Source organism: Jaculus jaculus, chromosome 17 (genome assembly GCF_020740685.1).
Source record: "Jaculus jaculus isolate mJacJac1 chromosome 17, mJacJac1.mat.Y.cur, whole genome shotgun sequence".
Classification (NCBI taxonomy): domain Eukaryota; kingdom Metazoa; phylum Chordata; class Mammalia; order Rodentia; family Dipodidae; genus Jaculus; species Jaculus jaculus.
The window spans coordinates 5,634,612-5,653,191 of NC_059118.1; the positions used below are offsets into that span (position 1 = coordinate 5,634,612).

The 18,580-nt window shown below is 54.9% G+C and overlaps 1 protein-coding gene across 4 annotated transcripts in view; it reads left to right on the forward strand.

Annotated features, from left to right (window-relative positions):
- Positions 1 to 713: 713 nt before the first annotated feature.
- Positions 714 to 18,580, forward strand: part of Scn5a (sodium voltage-gated channel alpha subunit 5) — a 96,186-nt gene continuing 78,319 nt past the window's right edge. For all 4 annotated transcript variants that reach the window (XM_045136518.1, XM_045136520.1, XM_045136519.1 and 1 more), the window contains exons 1-4: positions 714 to 1,024; positions 3,170 to 3,288; positions 11,731 to 11,820; positions 13,036 to 13,164. In XM_045136518.1, coding sequence (XP_044992453.1) covers positions 752 to 1,024; positions 3,170 to 3,288; positions 11,731 to 11,820; positions 13,036 to 13,164 — 611 coding nt within the window. In that variant the 5' untranslated portion in view covers positions 714 to 751. The remainder of the gene's footprint in view (positions 1,025 to 3,169; positions 3,289 to 11,730; positions 11,821 to 13,035; positions 13,165 to 18,580) is intronic.

Genomic DNA, 18,580 nt, shown 5'->3' on the forward strand with positions numbered 1-18,580 from the left:
ACGCCTCCTCGCCTGTGCACCCTTCCTTTGTAAAGGGCCCGTGCTGTCAGTATTCTGGGGTAAGATGACGACAAGACCCCATTCCCGCCCCATGGCGTGTACTTCCGCAGTCCAGGGAGGGTGTCAGGGCAGGAGGATCTCGAGTGAAAGCAGCTGAAGTATTCTGTTTGTGTTGGATGGGCGCAGGACGAAGGTATTGTGGTGACAGACTCGCCCCGCCCAGTGACATTTAGACACACGTTAGTAAAGAATGGAAGGGCTATGGGTTGGGGAGATGGCTTAGCAGTTAAGGCACTTGCCTGTGAAGCCAAAGGACCCAGGTTCGATTCCCTAGTACCACGTAAGCCAGATACACAAGGTGACGCATGCATCTGAAGTTTATTTGCAGTAGATCTGCCACTTTCTGTCTCTCTCTCTCTCTCTCTCTCTCTCTCTCAAATAAATAAATAAAAGTATTAAGAAGAAAAGAGAAAAGAATGAAAGGCTAACGCACTTCCAGTCCTCACACACCACACAGCCTGGGCCGTGAGTTCACCCTGGCCAATCAGGCATGCCTGTGTAGTAGTTGGCAACTTGGGGTCCTGAGCATCCCTGTAGACCGCGTCCTTCCCTGGCAGGGCTTGCCCCCCCCGCCCGTTCTGTGGCTGTGGCACCCCATCACCCCCATGTCCATGTCTTCCAGCTCCGCCTCCCTACCCCAGGCAGCCCTGAGGGGAACCTGTGCGTCAGAACTCAGAAGCAGGATGAGAAGATGGCAGACTTCCTGTTACCTCGGGGCACCAGCAGCTTCCGCAGGTTCACCCGGGAGTCCCTGGCAGCCATCGAGAAGCGCAAGGCGGAAAAGCAAGCCCGGAGCTCAGCCGCCGCGCAGGAGAGCCGGGAGGGCCTGCCGGAGGAGGAGGCTCCCCGGCCCCAGCTGGACCTGCAGGCCTCCAAAAAACTGCCTGATCTCTATGGCAGCCCACCCCGAGAGCTCATCGGGGAGCCCCTGGAAGACCTGGACCCCTTCTATAGCACCCAGAAGGTGACTTCTGCCCCCCCCCACCTTCCTCATCCTCGAGGCAGCAGACAGGGGGATCCCGACCTCAGTGTAGGCTCTGGGTGGGGGAGGGCTTCCCTGAGTTTACAAGGAGTGACTCACTGGGGACCCTCGTTTTGGAGTGCTGGAGTAAATGGAAGCTGCTAGCTTGAGGCCAGGAGGAAAACTGAGCAGCCTCTGCTGAAGACTTGCCTCCTTGTAGGGTGTCTGTGCGCCTCCTTTCTACACTCAGGCCCGAGTCCTGCTGTGAATGTGTGGGCCCCTCTCTTAACTTTGGGGCAGCATGGAGAACTTGCCAGTCATCACCCACAGATCCGGCCGGCTCGGGCTGGACCCCAGCAGTAGCCCCTTGGACCTCATGCCCTGCTGTGGGTGGTGAAGGTCGCTGGGAAGTCAGAGAGAGGGGTAACGCGGTACAGCGATTGCTGGGGGCCCAAAGGGCAGGGGGGCCTGTTCTGCCATCGCCCCTCTGTAGGGGAGACAGGGAAGTGGCCTTCACTTATCCACTAGGACAGCAAGACTGAGGTTTCCTTTAGTTTAGCCTCTCCCTGCCCCTAGCCTGGGTTCCTTGCCCTGGTCTCCTCTGCCAGGCCCGGTGCCACTACCTTGCACCCAGCAAGTTCACAGGCACACGGGGCTCTTGCGGTGGTCTGAGCTCCCGACTCCCCACTCCAGGATGGCAGGCTTGAGTTTTGGGGTGGGGGAGGGCCTTGCCCAGAAGACCAGGAGCCAGGGAGGAGGGTAACGGCCGATGGTACTGTGGTCAGCTTCAGGAGAGGGACTGGCTAGACAAGTGTGTAAGTGAGAATGCCCGTGTGTAAGCGTGTGTATGTCTGTGTGTGTGGTTACTAGACACCAAAGCGGACACATAAGGTTTGAGAGCATGTATGTGTGCGTGCACACGTGTGCATGTGTGAGCAGATGTAGTTGTGAAGGCAGGCAGGCAAGGAAACCTTGAACCTGGTCCTACCTCAAGGCTTCCAGAGCTTCCCTCTGGGGAAGTGACCGGGACGGGCTAAGGTCGGGTGTTGAGGTCAGGGTTATTGGGCTGGAAGGCGAGGTTGGGTGGGTGAGTGGGTGGGGCTTGATCATGAGTGGTCAGGACTGGCAGGAAGATTTGGGGCTAGGGTGAAGGATATGGCTGAGAGTGAGTGACCATCTCAGTAAGCAGATGGGGGGGTGTTATAAGGTTTGACAGGCAACAGGTCCAGCGGGTGGACCTGCCCAAGGATGGGGTCAAGGCTGGGCTGGGCCTTTGAGGGCCACTGTCAGCCTGGGAAGAGCCGAGAACATCTTTTTTTAAAAATCTCTACCTCTGGGAATGCTTGAACAGAGGTTCCCACGGTGTCCCGGCCTCTGTTTCTCCTTGCTGACCCTGGCCACGTTGCCTGTAGCCCCACAGGATGAGAGGAGCACCCAAGAACTTCCAGTTCTAATCTATCTGGTCATCTTGGTTTCCCCAGGCTAGATTAAACAGAACCTGTCTCTACCTGCCCAGCCTTTTGGAGAAGAGATATGCCAGAGCCGTGCCTGTGTGCTGGGCACCTCGGCTCCAGCTCCCACCCGATGCACCTGTCCCTTCATCCCCTGTGGGCAGCATCTTCTAGACACCAAAGGCGGGTTCCCCCCTTGAGCTGACCTGAGAGGGAAGCATTAAGTTGTCTCCAGATAGAAGGCCCATATGTGCCGGCCTCAGTGGATGGGGTACCCGGAGATTCCATCACATCATCTTCCCTTTTCCTCACCCATTAAGTCTTCCCTGCTGATCCAGCCTCCGAACTGTCCTGTCCTCTCTCTCTCTCTCTCTCTTTCTCTCTCATGCAGGGTAGGAGAAGAGAAGGAGGCATCCCTGGTTCTTCTGAGCCTGGGACCATGAGACAGAATCTTGCTAGATAGCTTAGGCTGGGCTGGAACTCAAGGTCCTCCTGCCTCAGCCTCCCAGGTGCTAGAATTACAGGCGTGGGGCCACCGTGCCTTTCTTGCAGGGACTATAATTCTGGGACCAAACTGAATCTGACATCACCCAGACTCTGACTCCCTCCACCCCCATACCTCAGCCATGGCTGTGGGCTCTGAGCCCACCGGGGCCTCTGTCCATGGCCCCAGCCTAATGCCTGCCTCTGTCCACAGACCTTCATCGTGCTGAATAAAGGAAAGACCATCTTCCGGTTCAGCGCCACCAACGCCTTGTACGTCCTCAGTCCCTTCCACCCTGTTCGTAGAGCAGCAGTGAAGATTCTAGTTCACTCATATCCTTTTCTGTTAATTCCGTGTAGTTCTACTGCCTGTGCCCAGGACCTGCTCCAGGGCACAGACACACGTGCCACTGCCTCCCATCTTAACCCTACTTTGGGGCGAAGGTAGTTTTGAGTCCCTCATTGCTCCTGGGAAGTAGTGCCTTTGCCACCTGTAAGCAATTACAAAGACACAACCCTGGGCTGGAGAGATGGCTTAGCGGTTGAGCGCTTGCCTGTGAAGCCTAAGGTACCCCGGTTTGAGGCTCCATTCCCCAGGACCCGCGTTAGCCAGATGCACAAGGGGGCGCACGCATCTGGAGTTCGTTTGCAGTGGCTGGAGGCCCTGGTGTGTGCCCATTCTCTCTCTCTCTTTTCTCTGCCTCTGTCTCTATCTGTCGCTGTCAAATAAATAAGAATAGGGCTGGAAAGATGGCTTAGCGGTTAAGCACTTGCCTGTGAAGCCTAAGGACCCTGGTTCAAGGCTCGGTTCCCTAGGTCCCACGTTAGCCAGATGCACAAGAGGGCACACACGTCTGGAGTTCGTTTGCAGAGGCTGGAAGCCCTGGGGCGCCCATTCTCTCTCTCTCCCTCTATCTGTCTTTCTCTCTGTGTCTGTCGCTCTCAAATAAATAACTAATTTAAAAAAATATATAAATAAGAATAAACCAAAAAAAAAAAAAACAGAAAGACGCAACCTTGACCCCACTTTAGAGCTGCCCAGTCAGCACCTACATGTTAACAAGATCCCTAGCTTTGGGGTGCAGAAGGTTTGAGAAATCCTCAAATTTTCTGTGGTTCTTCAAGAAAAAAAAAAAAAACTAAACTAAACTAAACTAAAACCAGCCTCAAAGCCAAACAGTCCAAGAGCAACAACGCCCTCAGTACTCCCCTGCCTCTAACAGCTGCCAGGCACCCCACCAGCCATCAGCACCCCTGGAGCCCTCCATCTCCCTCCGCCCTCACAGAGACAGGACAAGCCATTTCCCTGGTAAAAAGGCAGTTTGTTCTCACGTGGGCATCTTTCGAGGGAGTCGACACGTGCTTTTGGACTAGGTGTTGACAAAACATTTGCAGCTTCAGGACATCTCAGAAAACTCTGGTTAGCATTCACTTATTTGAACCACAGCTCCCCCAAAAGCTGCAGCCTTCCATGAGAACCAGTGGAGTGAGGAAGAGATGAGGAGACCTAAGCTGGCTTCAGGGACCTCATCATGCAGCACCTGGGAAGGGCTAACCCCCCCCCCAAAAAAATAGGGCTTCAGATAGGTGGGTGGTGCTAAACCACCCATCCACATTTTGCTATGAGGAGCTGGACAGCCCTTCCTGCGGTCACTGGTGTCCCCCTGGTCATCTAAGCAATGCCTCTGGCTCCCCAGTGCTGCCTGGGTCCGGTTGTGGGTCTGGTTTGTGGGCCAGCTAGACGGGATCCCCCCAGGTCCTCCCCAACCCCTCACTCTAAATGGGCATTCCCTTTGGTAATGTTAGAGTCCCCTAAGAGTAATAAGACAGCTACCAGACCATTGTCATTCCTGCCACAGCCTGGTGGGAGGAACAAAGGAGGAGGAGGAGGAGGAGAGGTTGGCTTCTGAGCCCGACTCTAAGGGCGTGGCCACCCTGAAGGCATCCTCCAGTCTCACCTGGGGCTTCTCCTCCGGGTATCTAGCCAACCCAGCACTGTTTGGCAGCCGCAGAAGTCCCTCGGGATGCAGTCCCAAGTCCCACAGCTCCTGCCAGGAGCTAGGCTGGGCCTCAGACAGATGACAGGCCAGGGGGGTACGTGGGCAAGGAAGATAGTGGGGGCCCTGGCATCCCTCACCCAGACAGATGGCCCCGTGAGCAGTGATTCTGAGGCGGTGAGGGGCTGGTACCACCTGTCAGGACCACCCTGGAACTCCCTAAGCCTCTTGCTTGCCTCGCCCCACTCCCGCCCCGCCCGGGGCAGCTGCCCCAGGGAAATGGTCAGCATCTGGGAGGCCCTACCCCAGGCTCCTCCCGGCTGCCTCAGCACCCTCTCTAGGGATGGGATGTTGCCCTTTGGCAGCGCCACCTAGTGGGCTCAGCAAGCACTGGGCGGGGAAGAGAGAGCCAAGATCTGTGGGTTTGGGAGCCACTCAGCCCCATCTGCGTCCTGGACATTGAGTGTGGCGACGCACTCACCAGTAGCTCCAGCACTGTCAGGATTCTGAGTGTGCATAGGTGTGTGTGAATGCGGAGCATGTGATGCCACAACACGTGTGGAGGTCTGAGGACAACCTCAGGCCCCTGCCCTGAGGTCCTGTTATTCACTGCCACGTATGCAGACTTCAGGGCTCTTGCTTCCACCTGCCTTCTCACCATAGCCGCGTCATTGTCTGGCTTTGCACGGCTTCTAAGGACCCAAAATCAGGTCATCAGGCTTATGCAGCCCTGTCAGCAAGGTTTTGTAGGAACTGCAGGATCTGGGGCCCTAACCCAGAACTTGAATCCAGTCGTTTCCAACTTCTAGCCACCTCTGTGACACCCAGGGAGTTTATTTTAAAAGCACGTTCTTGGGCTGGAGGGATTTCTTAGTGGTTAAGGCATTCGCCTGCAAAGCCAAAGGACCGATTCCCCAGGACAGATGCACAGAGACACACACGTCTGAAGTTCGTTTGCAGTGGCTGGAAACCCTGGTGTGGCCATTCTCTCTCTCTCTCTCTCTCCCTCCCTCTCTCTTTCTCTGTCAAATAAATAAATAAAAATAAAAATTTAAGAAGTACATTCTTAGGTTGGAGAAATGGCTCAGCAGTTAAAGCACTTGCCTGGAAAGCTTAAGGCCCTGAGTTCGATTCCCTAGCACCCACTTAGAGCCAGATGCACAGAGTGGCACGTGCATCTGAAGTCCATCTGCAGTGGCTAGAAGCCCTGATATACCTATTCTCTCTTATATCTCTCTGCTTGCTTGCAAATAAATAAATAAAAATTTAAAATTTATTTTCAAGCACAGAATGAGAGAGAGACAGAATGAGTGTGCTGGACACATGTACCACCTTGTGCATTTGTCTTATGTGGGTACCGGGGAATCTAACCTGGGTCCTTGGACTTTGCAGGCAAGCACCTCAACCAGTAAGCCATCACTCCAGCCCCCACATTTTGAATTTTGAATGTTCACTGTATTTACATTTTTAAATTCATTCAAATATATCTACTAAGTCCCTTCATATGCAAGATTCTGCACAAGGCCCTTGGGAAGGGGCACAGTCGTTCTGTCTGGCTGTCATCTTTAGTCCATCCTTTCTGTGTGTCCCTAGGAAGGCACCAAAGAAGTATATATGGGCATGTAGAATTATCTTTTTTTCTGTATATTTGTGTTATAATCTTGCAGAATGTGTTCCTGCCAGGATCAAATAAAAGAAACCACTAGAACTCCAAACTGCACTGCAGTCACATTCAGAGAGGCCTCACATTCATGCCAAGAACCATTTTGCCTTCCTGGGTGCCCAGGATCTGCTCACAAAACCCTCCCACGTTTCTCTAACAGATTCAAATAGGCAATCAAATTACATGTGTGTGTGCGCGCGCGCACGTGTGTACATGCGTGCATGTTCATTGAATAGCTCAAGCTCATGACAATACCCCCCGCGATTAATTCCCTTTTCCTTGGGAGTTTTGACTCCTGTGAGCTGAAGGCTTAAGTAACCCAAGTGTCAGACATTCCCCAAACCGTGCAGGCTGTCTTTGCTGGCACTTTAATCACGAGGCTAGGAGTGGGTGTTTGGGACAATGACACGACAGGATGGAAGATGTTCGGCTGTGCACGGGCCTGCAGAGGCCGGCCTTTGCCTCTGCCCACACAAAAGGACCAGCCTGTGACTGGCCTGAAAGGAGCAGACAGTGCAAACAGGTATGCCCTGGCCTGAACTTCACACAACTCATCGGTCTGGTATTAGCCCCACGCTGAGCTTCCCCTTGCACACGCCAGGACCTGGGGTGCTTGGCTCAGAATCCCGTGGACTAGGGGTTCAGTAGAGGTAGGAAAAGCCAGTGCCCACTCGCACGCACATCCACACAGGGAGAACAAAGATAGAGAGTGATGCTCAGTACAAGCCCCAAGGCCAGAGAAGCCTGGCAAAGCTTTCGGGCTATCCAAACCCTCACCGGGTCTGGAGGACCTAGCGGGACGGCCCAGCACTGCTGACCGCGTCATGGGACCAGGCTCTTCCCTGGGGGTTCGCTCGCCTCTGTCCAGCAAGTCCTCGCATCTGTCCAAGGCAGCCTGTCCACACTGGTCCACCCTGCAAAGGGACCTTTTCACCACTCCGAGGAGAGCTGTAAGGGATCCACTTAGGGCGAAAGGATTCTGGCCTCACAGAGGGGCCTGGGATTCCCAGCCTGCACCCCTTTGCCTGGACTAGCTGGGTGACTGCAGGAGGAACCCCAGCCAGCCCTGCAGAGGCCTGTGTCATTTCCCACAGTGTTTGTTCCATCAGTTTACCAATCCGGATAGTCTAGTATGCCAGTTTGCCCAAATCCCCCCCACCCAAGAATTTGCTAGGAGGTTACCACCTCACCTGCCCAGGTGGGTGCTGGGGATCTGAACTCGGGTCTCACACTCGCACAGCAAGGCTTTACCGACAGCCCCTCCTTAGCCCCTCTCGGGCGCAGTAGAGTCCCTCGCTTGGTTTGGCCTTCATAACGCATCATGGGTGACAAAGGCTGGGTGGCAGAGGGCAAACCAGCTCACCAGGAGCAAGTCACTCTGGGCTCTTCTGCCTGGAGACAGGAGGGTGGATCAGGCAGCGCTGGCTAACTTCCTGGGGGGATGGGAGCGATGGGGAGGGGGCACCTGGACCAGAGAGGGCTGCAGCTGGGGCTCGGGGCTGGCTCCGTCATCCATCAGTTCTGTCTGTGTGGAAACGCCACCACAGACTCCCTGGCTTCACGGGGCCCGCATTCATCATCTTACAGTCCCCCGGGCTCTCGTTAGGCAGAAGTGAGGGGTCCGCAGGGCCATGTTTCTTTCTGGAGGCTCCAGAGGACAGCCTGCTTTCTAAGTTTTTCCCTTTTCTACAAGCTGTTCATACTCCTTAGCTCATGACCTCCTTATGTCTTCGAGCCAGTGGTGCCCATTAGGGGAGCCTATAAACCCTCCTTCCCTGACTGCTCCCCCATGTCATAAGGACCCTTGTGACATTAGGCCCTCCTGGATAATCCAGGGATCCAACCCTTCTCATCTCAAGTGCTTAATTTACTCATACCTACAAGGTCCCTCTCATCACGTACAGATTGATAGTCACAGTTTCCAGGGACTCAGAAGTGGTCATTTTGGGGACTGTATGCTGCCAGCTGCAGTGACCTCTGATTTCACCTCTTTGTGCCTCCCGTCCCTCATCTCTTCAGGTGAAGGCCAAGTCCTCACTTCTTAGGATTTTTGAGAGAATTCAACTGGCTCCTGAACACTGAGAACAGACCATGGCTCCTAGAGGGACTCAAGGAAGTTCTGCTCTTGGCATCGTTCTATACATGTGTTTTTTTTTTAGATTTTATTTTTATTTATTTATTAGAGACGGAGGGAGAGAGAGTGTGTGTGAGAGAATGGGCACTCCCAAGGCCTCTAGCAACTGCAAACAAACCCCAGATATATGCGCCACCATGTGCATCTGGCTTACATGGGACCTGGAGAATTGAACCTGGGTCCTTAGGCTTCACAGGCATGCGCCTTAACCACTAAGCCATCTCTCCAGCCCTTTTAATTGTTTTTTTTTCTTTTTTAAAGATTTTATTTTTATTTATTTATTAGAGACAGAGAGAGAGGGAGAGAGAGTGTGTGTGTGTCTATGCATGTTTCAGAAATCTTCAGGGACTGTCCTCAGACTGTTGAACCATGAACCTCCATAGAAATGGTTAAAGGCTTTCTAAGGGTCTTGTTAATGGTCTACCCAGTGAGGGAAGCTTGTCACGTAGTCTGGGTCTGGGGATGTGTAAGGAGAATGGGGAACGTGGTCCTGAGAGAAGTGTCTGATCTGTCCAGGAAAGTTGGACCAGGAAAATAGGCCTGGCCTTGGTGACCTCAGAGAGGTCTAGCTGGTTGTTTCCACACTGAGGGACAGACCACTGAGCCACCTGGAGAGGTGGCCTCGTGCGAGCTCAGCAGTCCTGTGAGCTAACCGTTGGTTGACGAAGAGGGATTCCCAAAGCCTGTGCATCTCTCATCTCTGACGAGAAATTGTCAAAATTAATTCTAAACAGGAGGCTGATTTCTTAATTGCCTGGATTCCCTAGAAGGAGGAGTGGAGGCAGGAGGGGCCTCCACCTGGTTACATTCCTCTAGTTTTCCCTCCTGGCCTCTAGCCAGGCCAGGCATCGAGGAACTCCTGCCTGATCCAGCTTGGGATCGTGCAGCATGGGCCTGCCCTTCGGGTCAGTGGAGCTGTGCGGAGTCAAAGGAGGCTCCTGGACTGCCTGTGGGGATCGCCATCTGGAAGTCGGAGCTGAGGCAAGGCTGTGACGTCCCGAGCCACAAGGAGTGGAAAGGGATGTATGAGGGGTACAAGGTTCCTGGGTGCCGCAGCCTCAGTGAAGCCCAGGTTGGAGGAGATTAGTCCCAGCCCTGTCCAGCCAGAAGCAGCAGTTAAGAGGCTAGGACACACCCTCAGAGTCAGAAGTGGGTTGAGGGGTGGGGAGATTAGATAAGGCCTCAGACAACTCAGTCTAAGGCCAAGATCCCACAAGGATATCCAAGATGTAGATCACGGTTGAGAGGCATGTCTGGCCTCTGGGGATGCAAGGCAGAATTGGCCAAGGATTTAGGGCAGTGTGTGAGGGTTTCTGGCTAAAGAGTTCTTGAAGGGTGAGAAGTTTTCCAGACAGGACAGAGGACCAGTGTGAGGATGCAGGTACCATGACTGGAAACAAACAAGAAAGCAATGCCCTGCCTTCTAGGATCAGCGGGTCCCCAGGAGTTAAATGAGTATTTGAAAGCTGAGTACTTCTAGACCAAGGTCTGGCTGGAGGGAACTTGGGGCTCTGAGCCCTAATTCCCCCCCCCCTTCAACTTTCCCAACCTGAGGATCAGTTTGCAAATGCTCATATCCCTCCCATGTGACTGGGGACAGGAGAGTCAAAGGCCTTGAGGTCTGAGGTCTCCTTCTTCACCAGGTCCCACAGAGAGCCCTGTGGAAAGCGTGATGTTGCGTGTCTGGTACCTTCTAGAGGCTGAACAGAGCCAAGCTCCAGTAGCAAGTGCCCGGGAGGGAATAGAAAACAGCTTGCTCAGTATACAGAGGCTGGCACCAGATGGGCCCCAGCCCCGGTGTGTCTCTTGGAGCCCACCTCAACTCCTCACTCAGCTGGCTGCACCTGCCTGGTAGTGAAGTCCCCAGAATGGCCCTCTGCAGCTGTGGTGACCTGGGTGGCCTCCTCCCATGGCTCTCTGTGGACCCTCCCTGTGGACTTCTGCGGGGTCCGTCTATGGATTTCTATGGATTTCCTTTGGTGGGTCTTTGTGGACTTCTGTGGGCCACGCTCGCAGGCTCTCTGGCTCTCCTTTCCGTGGTTTTCTATGGATCTTCTGCTCTGGTGTTTGAGGTGCCCCTTTTGTGCCAGTCTGTGGAGTCCCCTTCCATGTCGTGTTGTGCACTATGGGCACTATGGCCGTCCATACAGGGACCTCCTGTGACGCCCTGGGGCTCCCATGACTGTGAGGACCCTCCTGTAACTCCCTGGGGCTCCCATGACTCTGTGAGGACCCTCCTGTGACGCCCTGGGGCCCCACGACTCTCTGTGAGGACCCTCCTGTGACTCCCTGGGGCCCCACGACTCTCTGTGAGGACCCTCCTGTGACTCTCTATTGGGTTCCCGTGACTCTGTGAGGATGCTCCTGTGACTCCCTGGGGCTCCCATGACTCTGTGAGGACCCTCCTGTGACTCTCTATTGGGTTCCCGTGACTCTGTGAGGATGCTCCTGTGACTCCCTGGGGCTCCCATGGCTCTCTGTGAGGACCCTCCTGTGACTCTCTATGGGGCTCCCATGACTCTCTGTGAGGACCCTCCTGTGACTCCCTGGGGCTCCCATGACTCTCTGTGAGGACCCTCCTGTGACTCCCTGGGGCTCCCATGACTCTGTGAGGACCCTCCTGTGACTCTCTACGGGGCTCCCATGGCTCTCTGTGAGGACCCTCCTGTGACTCTCTATTGGGCTCCCGTGACTCTGTGAGGACCCTCCTGTGACTCCCTGGGGCTCCCATGGCTCTCTGTGAGGACCCTCCTGTGACTCTCTATGGGGCTCCCATGGCTCTCTGTGAGGACCCTCCTGTGACTCTCTATGGGGCTCCCATGACTCTCTGTGAGGACCCTCCTGTGACTCTCTATGGGGCTCCCATGGCTCTCTGTGAGGACCCTCCTGTGACTCTCTATGGGGCTCCCATGGCTCTCTGTGAGGACCCTCCTGTGACTCTCTATGGGACCCTTCTGAGCCTTTCCTTGACCTAGCTCCACGCTCTTCAGCATGCTCATCATGTGCACCATTTTGACCAACTGCGTGTTCATGGCCCAGCACGACCCTCCACCCTGGACCAAGTATGTCGAGTGAGTATCTTCAGGACCTCTACCATGGCCTATCCCTCCCTTTTCCATTCCTCTTTCTGGGCTCTGAAGTCACCCCCCAATGGAAAATGTGTCCACACCCAGACTCCCACCCACCCCCCATGGGGAGGAGGGCATCCTTGGAGCAGCCTATCTCTCCAAATCCTGCCATGTGCTCACTCTAAGTTGTGACCTCAAGGACAGAGACTATCCGCACTGGCAAACTGGGGACCTCTTGTCTTCTACTAAAGAAGGGAAGGCTGTGAAATAACGATTTGCTGACCACTTGGGTCAGGTCAAGCAGTGTCATAAGACTGGTCAGCATCCTCTCCTTTGGGTGCATCCCTGTCCCAGTTGGCAGATGGGCAGGCTGAGAATTGGAGAAAGCCTGGCCTGACAGCCAGCCAGAGGCATGGTGGTGGAGGAAAGTCAGGGCTATCCTCACTTTACTATTGCACCGGACACACCCCTCCCCCTCCTCCAGCCTCACCTCCTAGAACCGTTTTCAGTTTTACAGACCCACTTTTGGACTTTGTTGGTGTTTGTTGTTGTTGTTGTTTGTTTGTTTCCTACACAAAAGTCCGATCTCTACAGGTTCTGAGCAGACTTGATAGACTCTCACCGTACTTGGCTCCTGTTTTTTGGAGTCCTGTACCCGCTCTTACCAAAGTGGCTTGTAAGGCAGTTCTCCGTGTTCTTACAAGACCACGCGGTGTTGGCATTGCCTGGACTGCACCCAGCTGCCCTTAGTCCCGAGATATCCTTCCCAACCCTATGGACCAGTCCCAGCATCCAGGCATTTTGGAGAGGATCCCCTGATGCCCCTGATTCTCCCCATGCATTAAACCGTAGCACTCCTTCCAGCCCAGGGCCCCACTACTGTCTACTGAGGACTTACACATGAGGGTGAGGGACAGTGTCCCATGCTGTAGATCCAGTGGCCACCATGTTCCCGTTCACATAGACCCCCAGGGCCGGAGTGGGGAGTAGGCACAGGACTGCTTGCAGTAGACATGGAGAGGTCTCTGGTCCCATGGCAGGCTCTGCATTAACAAATGTGCAGATGGCCTCTTTGCAATAGAGTTCACAACCAGAGCTACAGCACGAGGCAGCCTCCTGCAGTGACCCTGGTGTGAGGAACTGGCACGTGGGGAAGCTCATGAGCCCAGCCTGAAGCCACTGGCCTCCCTCACGACTCCCGCCGGCCCCTCTTCCCAGGTACACCTTCACTGCCATCTACACCTTCGAGTCTCTGGTCAAGATCCTGGCTCGCGGTTTCTGCCTGCACGCCTTCACTTTCCTTCGGGACCCATGGAACTGGCTGGACTTCAGCGTGATTGTCATGGCGTAAGTATTCCTCTCCACTCGCCGCCCCACCAACATGTCTCATGCGGCCACGTGGGGCGGTGGTGGGGGGGAGATTGCACACCTCCTGGGTTTCCCTGCTGTAGTTCACATCAGCTGTGCACCCCACAGAGGAGTGCCTGCCTTGATCGAGGGGTAGAGTGGAGGCCTGTGTCTTAGGTCGATGGGAAGGGACGGATCTGCAGGAACTCCGAGCCAGGGTTCTCAAACCTTGTGTTAATTACTTTTCTCATTGTTGCAACAAAATACATGACCAGAAGCAGGAAGGAAGGCTCTGTGGCAGCTGGTCACGTTGCATCCACAGTCAGGAAGCAGAGAGTGTGGAATGCTGCTGAGCAGGGCTTTGTCTTGTAGATGGTTCTAGATCTTGAACATGTGACAACTGATATTAACCATCTTAAGCCCCTGGGTTTATCCTGAGACCACAGCAGCCCTGTGCTCTTTGGGCCGTCGTTTAGAGTTTGCTTTGGGTTGGGTATGTTGGCTCATGGCTCATCCTGCATTTGGGAGGCGGAGGCAGGGGGATTGCAGTGAGTTTGAACCCAGCCTAGTCCATTTTTTTAGTGAATTCATGGCCATCTCAGGTTTACAAATCAAGACTCTGCCTCAAATATATATATATGTATGTATGTATGTATATAAGCAAAAATAGATGCTGCTTTAATTTCCTCTCCCCTTTCCACCAAAAGAAACCAATATTATAGCCCAAATCCCACTGTTCCCAGTGGCTTGGCTTCCACAGCACTTAACAGTGAACATGCGATAAAGGATCCCGGAGAAGTGACAGGCATCCCCCTGGAGTTACTGCCAGGAGACCCCGTGTTGGGCATATCTCAAAGCCACTGGTCCTGCTCAGCAGATCCTCACACAGGCCAGACATATAAGCTGGACGCAGCCCCATTTTACCAGCAAGAAAACTGATGCCCAGGGCGGAATCCACAAGGAGCCCACCACAAAGTGAGCATGACCCCGGGACTTGCTGAGACCTCAGCTAAGACCTCACTTCATATCCCAAGAGACCCTTGAAGAGGGGTTGGAATTGAGGCATCCGGCCCCGTCCCTGATGTCACAGGGCCTTGGCTGTGGTGGGTCAACTGGTCAGGATGGGGCTGCTTTGCGGAAGGCCTGATCAGGGACTCAGCCTGCAAATCTTTCTGCGAGCCAAGGGTTCGGCACGTGCCAGGCTGAGCTCCATGCTTGGGCAAGGAGAGAGCCACGGGAGTTGGCCTCTCTGCTCTCCAAGCCCCTGATCTCCCCACGTGCAGAAAAGCCGCGTGGAGCTTGGTTGCTGACCACCTGTCTGTGACAAGGGTTCTATGTAACCCCAGACCTGAGCAGCCCTGAGCGCAGCAGCCATGCGGTGGGGAAGGCAGGGCCAGGAGGGCAGCTGGATTTCACTGGAATCTGAGGGGAGGGCTCTTCCAAGCTAGGTGGAGAAGCTAGGGGCTAGAAGTAGGTCAGAGCCTCTGTTTCTGTGTGCGCCGTGAGCTGGCTCTGTACAGGTAGGAAACGGAGGCGTGGCGAGACCATGCCACCTGGCCCAGACCTAGTGTGCATCCAGGCAGTACGGAGCTCCATGAGCGAGGAAAGGATGGCGGGAGATGAGGCCACCGAGCGACCATGCTGTCTGCGCGGGTCGTGGCAGAGCCAGGTGGGGCAGGAGCTGCTGGAGCAGAGAGGAGAACTGGCAGAGCTGGGAGCTGATGAACAACCTCTGGTGTCCCCCCAGCTCCTGCGTAGAGCACGGGCTGAACAGGAGAGGGCCGGGCACAGATGGCGGCCAACAGGCTGCTTCGGAAGCCAGGAGAGGAGGGTAGCCGGGACCAGGGTCCAGGACCCCGTCAGCTCCAGGTGTTTCGAAAGCGAGCTGATAGGTTTTGATAGGAACGGCTGTGTGGATGGACGCGCCCTTTGTGGAAAAGGAGAATTGAAGGGGGTGCTGGCTGAAGAAGGGGGCAGTCAGAAGTCCCGTTGGGGGTGGGGTGGGGCTGGAGAGGTGGCTCAGCGGTTAGAGGCACTTGGTTCACTTCCCCAGTACCCACTTAAAATCAGAAGCACAAAGTAGTGCATATGTCTGGGGTTCGTTTGCAGTGGCAAGAGGCCTTGGTGTGCCCATTCTTTCTCTTTCTCTCTCTTCCTCTTTCTCCTCCTTCTCAAATAATTAAGAAAGGAAGGCAGGAAGTTGGGGAAGGAAGGAAGGAAGGAAGGAAGGGAGGGAGGGAGGGAGGGAGGGAGGGAGGGAGGGAGGGAGGAAGGGAAGGAAGGGAGGGAAGGGAGAAAGGAGGGAGGGAAGGGAGGAAGGAAAGAAGGGAGGAAAGGAGAAAAGTCTAGTTGGGAATGTATAAAGCACTGAGCGCCAGGGTGACTTGCTGAGGGACAATGAGATAGCCATTCCCGTCTGGAGTTCAGGAAAGAGGGGGATTAAATAGAAGCCATTGGGATACCCTTGACATTTAAAGCCACAGGCCAGGTGAGATCATCCAGGACTGAACATGGCCATGGGCCATGCTGTGGACTGAGCGAACATCTTGAGGTCAGGAGAGAAGTGGGGGATGGAGCCAGAGAACAGGCCAGTGAGGGAACAATGCCCAGGACAGCGGTCCCCACAAACCAACAAGGAAGGTGACCCAACTTGAAACATACCAGGGAGAGGCTGAGGAAGGTGATGGCTGTGGATAGACTGTTGACTCTGCGAAGGTCATCAGTGTCAGCGCTGAGATGTCTCAGTGGAGCGGGGGAATCGACGCTGGGTTTGGGTGGGGGGAGGAGGTGTAGGAAGAGATGTGGATTTCATGGAATTTCTATGAAACAAGATAGAAAATGGCATGGTGGCCAGAGAGAAATGGGGTCAGGGGAGGACTTTTAAAGAAGAGATGCTGATGGAAATGATCTCAAGAGAGAGGAGGCGAGGTAGGCAGGGGGAACAAAGCCCTTGCACGTCCCCCCACCCCCGGGAGCGGGAACCCGGGCGCTGAGGTGGGACCGCTGACCTTCAGCTCAGGCTCAGAGGAGCAGAGTCCCCACTGCGCGTGGAGGTAGGTTGAGAGGGCTGATGAGGAGAGAAGGAGGAATTTCTCTCCTGATTGCTTCTATTTTCTCAGTGAAATAAAAAGCAGGATCATCAGCAAGTAGGGTGGGGAGGCCAGGCTGAGGTTTGAGAGAGAGAGAGAGGGAGGACTCGATGGCAGAACTGGGAAACTGCTCAGGCTGGTGGGAGGTAGGGGGCTTGAAGTATGACTGTCAGGTTGGGCTCTGGCTCTGTGGGGCCTCATGATCCAGGGGTGGGGAGCAGTGGTCCATAGAGTCCCCCAAGGAGCTCCAAGGAAAAGAGGGGCCTGTGTCCCCATCCTGCTACCTTCAGAGTGTCATTGCATAACTGCTACTAGACCCTAAGGAAAGCCACCATCCCCGCCCCCCGCCCCCACCACACACACCAAGCCAGGCCAAGGCCTGAGCTTAGCCCAATCTCTAGAGGACGCTCTCGGGACCCTGAGCGAGGGTCCATCTCATGGAAGAATCCTTGTCCCCACCCCATGGACAGCCACGTCTTCAGCTCGAACCACACAGCGGGTGAACCTTCTTGCTGAACCTCTTCACCCTTCATTCCATGCTGGAACCAAACATGACAAAACAGAACCAAACCCAAGGCTCAGATAGTCGCCCCATATTCGGGGTGTCTCATAGAAACGGCATGCCTCCATCCCGAAGGGCTGCGTGGAGACCCACGGGGCGCCAGTGGTTGGACTGGCCCGGAAGCTTTCGTTGACAGCATTCTAAAATGCATTTTGCTGTCAAGGAAATGGTTCAATGACATAGTGCTCCCAGGATAATCAAATGAGTCTTGGATGGCGGAAGAGTTTAATTAAGCCAAACTCCCATCAACTCTCCATTGTACAGATGGAGAAAACAAGGCTCAGGGAGAACCTACCACTTGCCCAAAATCATAGCATCAGTAGCAAGGCTGGGACTGAAACCAGCTGTCGGAGCTCTAGCCAGGGATGGATGGAAGATGTCCACCCAGAGCTGACCTTCTGGCCAGGTTTCCTTCTGATACCTACCACCACCTGGTTTAGAGGCTGGCCCAGGGGACTCTGGGAAGGCTGCCAGGCTCACTGCATAGCCCAAGTGCTTCCTGTGGCCCCCTCACAGCTGGGCATCACCTGCTCGTTAACACAGCCTCCTACCTCCTGGGGTTGTTATGGAAACCAAACCTAGAGGGGAAGAAGGAAGGGCAGAGAAGAGGGGCCAGCCACCACAGGCGCTAACAATGTGAGCGCCACCATCTCAAGACATGGGTAGAGTAGAACTCAGGTCTCTCTGGGGCCCCTCAGCCTCCAGGAAGGCTCCTGGGGTGCTGGGGCTGAAGCGATGGATAGAATTCTCACCTACTGCCCTCTGCCCTTTCTGTGGTGGGCCCACGGTCTCACCCAGCCCTCGGCCTCTGGCCAGCAGAGAAAGACGATCTTCAAAGGGTGTGCTGGCAGTCTGCCCCTCACCCATTCCACCCACAGCGCCTCCAAAGCTGGCTCTGGGCCATGAGAGGGTCTCCTCTGCTGTCACCTTCAGCAGTCCCAAGAGAGGACATCGTGGAGGCCTAAGATCCCCACGTGGGAGGCTGCCCAGTGTTCATTTCTAGGTCTAGTGAAATGGCCAGCAGCCCCCCACCACCACCACCGCCCCTCCCCCCCCCCCGGCCCCATGTCACAGACAGTCCCAGACACACTTCTCCTGACTCCTGGCTTCTCTTTTGAGACTTCTTCCAACCCATGGTTATGCTCATGTCCAAATGCCGCCACCAACTCTGCTTCCATTCCCAGCTTCCTGCCAAGAGAACAGCTGAATTCCCCATCCATGTTGTCACCAGCCTGTCCTTGCCACCTAGGGACTAGCTTCCAAAGAGGCACCTGATGGATGGAGAGCAAGCACTGTCTGAGCCAGGGCCCTTGACGACAGGGCAGGCAGGCTGTTCTCTGACGCCAAGGGACAAACCAGGTCTATCGGGGACAGGAGAGAGGCAAGGATAGTTGGTTCCCTCTCTGGCTTGCATGGCACCCCACTTACTTTCTGTAGCCAGGAGACAGAGCCTTGGAACCAGTGTGGTGGGAAGGCGGAGCTAGGATTGCAGACCATACCCAGGAGACGGGCAGCAGGAAACGGGCATTGGAGCCTCTGGTGACCCTGAGCCGTGGCTTCCCTGAGATGGTGACCTCAGCAGTGTCCCAGCTCAACCTCACACTCCTGTGGCAGGCTAAGGAAAGAGTGTGCGAGAGAGGCCTGGTGATCTGAGCCACCTAGGAGAAGGGACAAGCTCTCGTATATTGAGCAGTAACTTGTACCAGATGAATGGGTGTGTGTGAAGGAGGTGATTTCTGCTCCTCAGTGCATGAGGAGACACGTA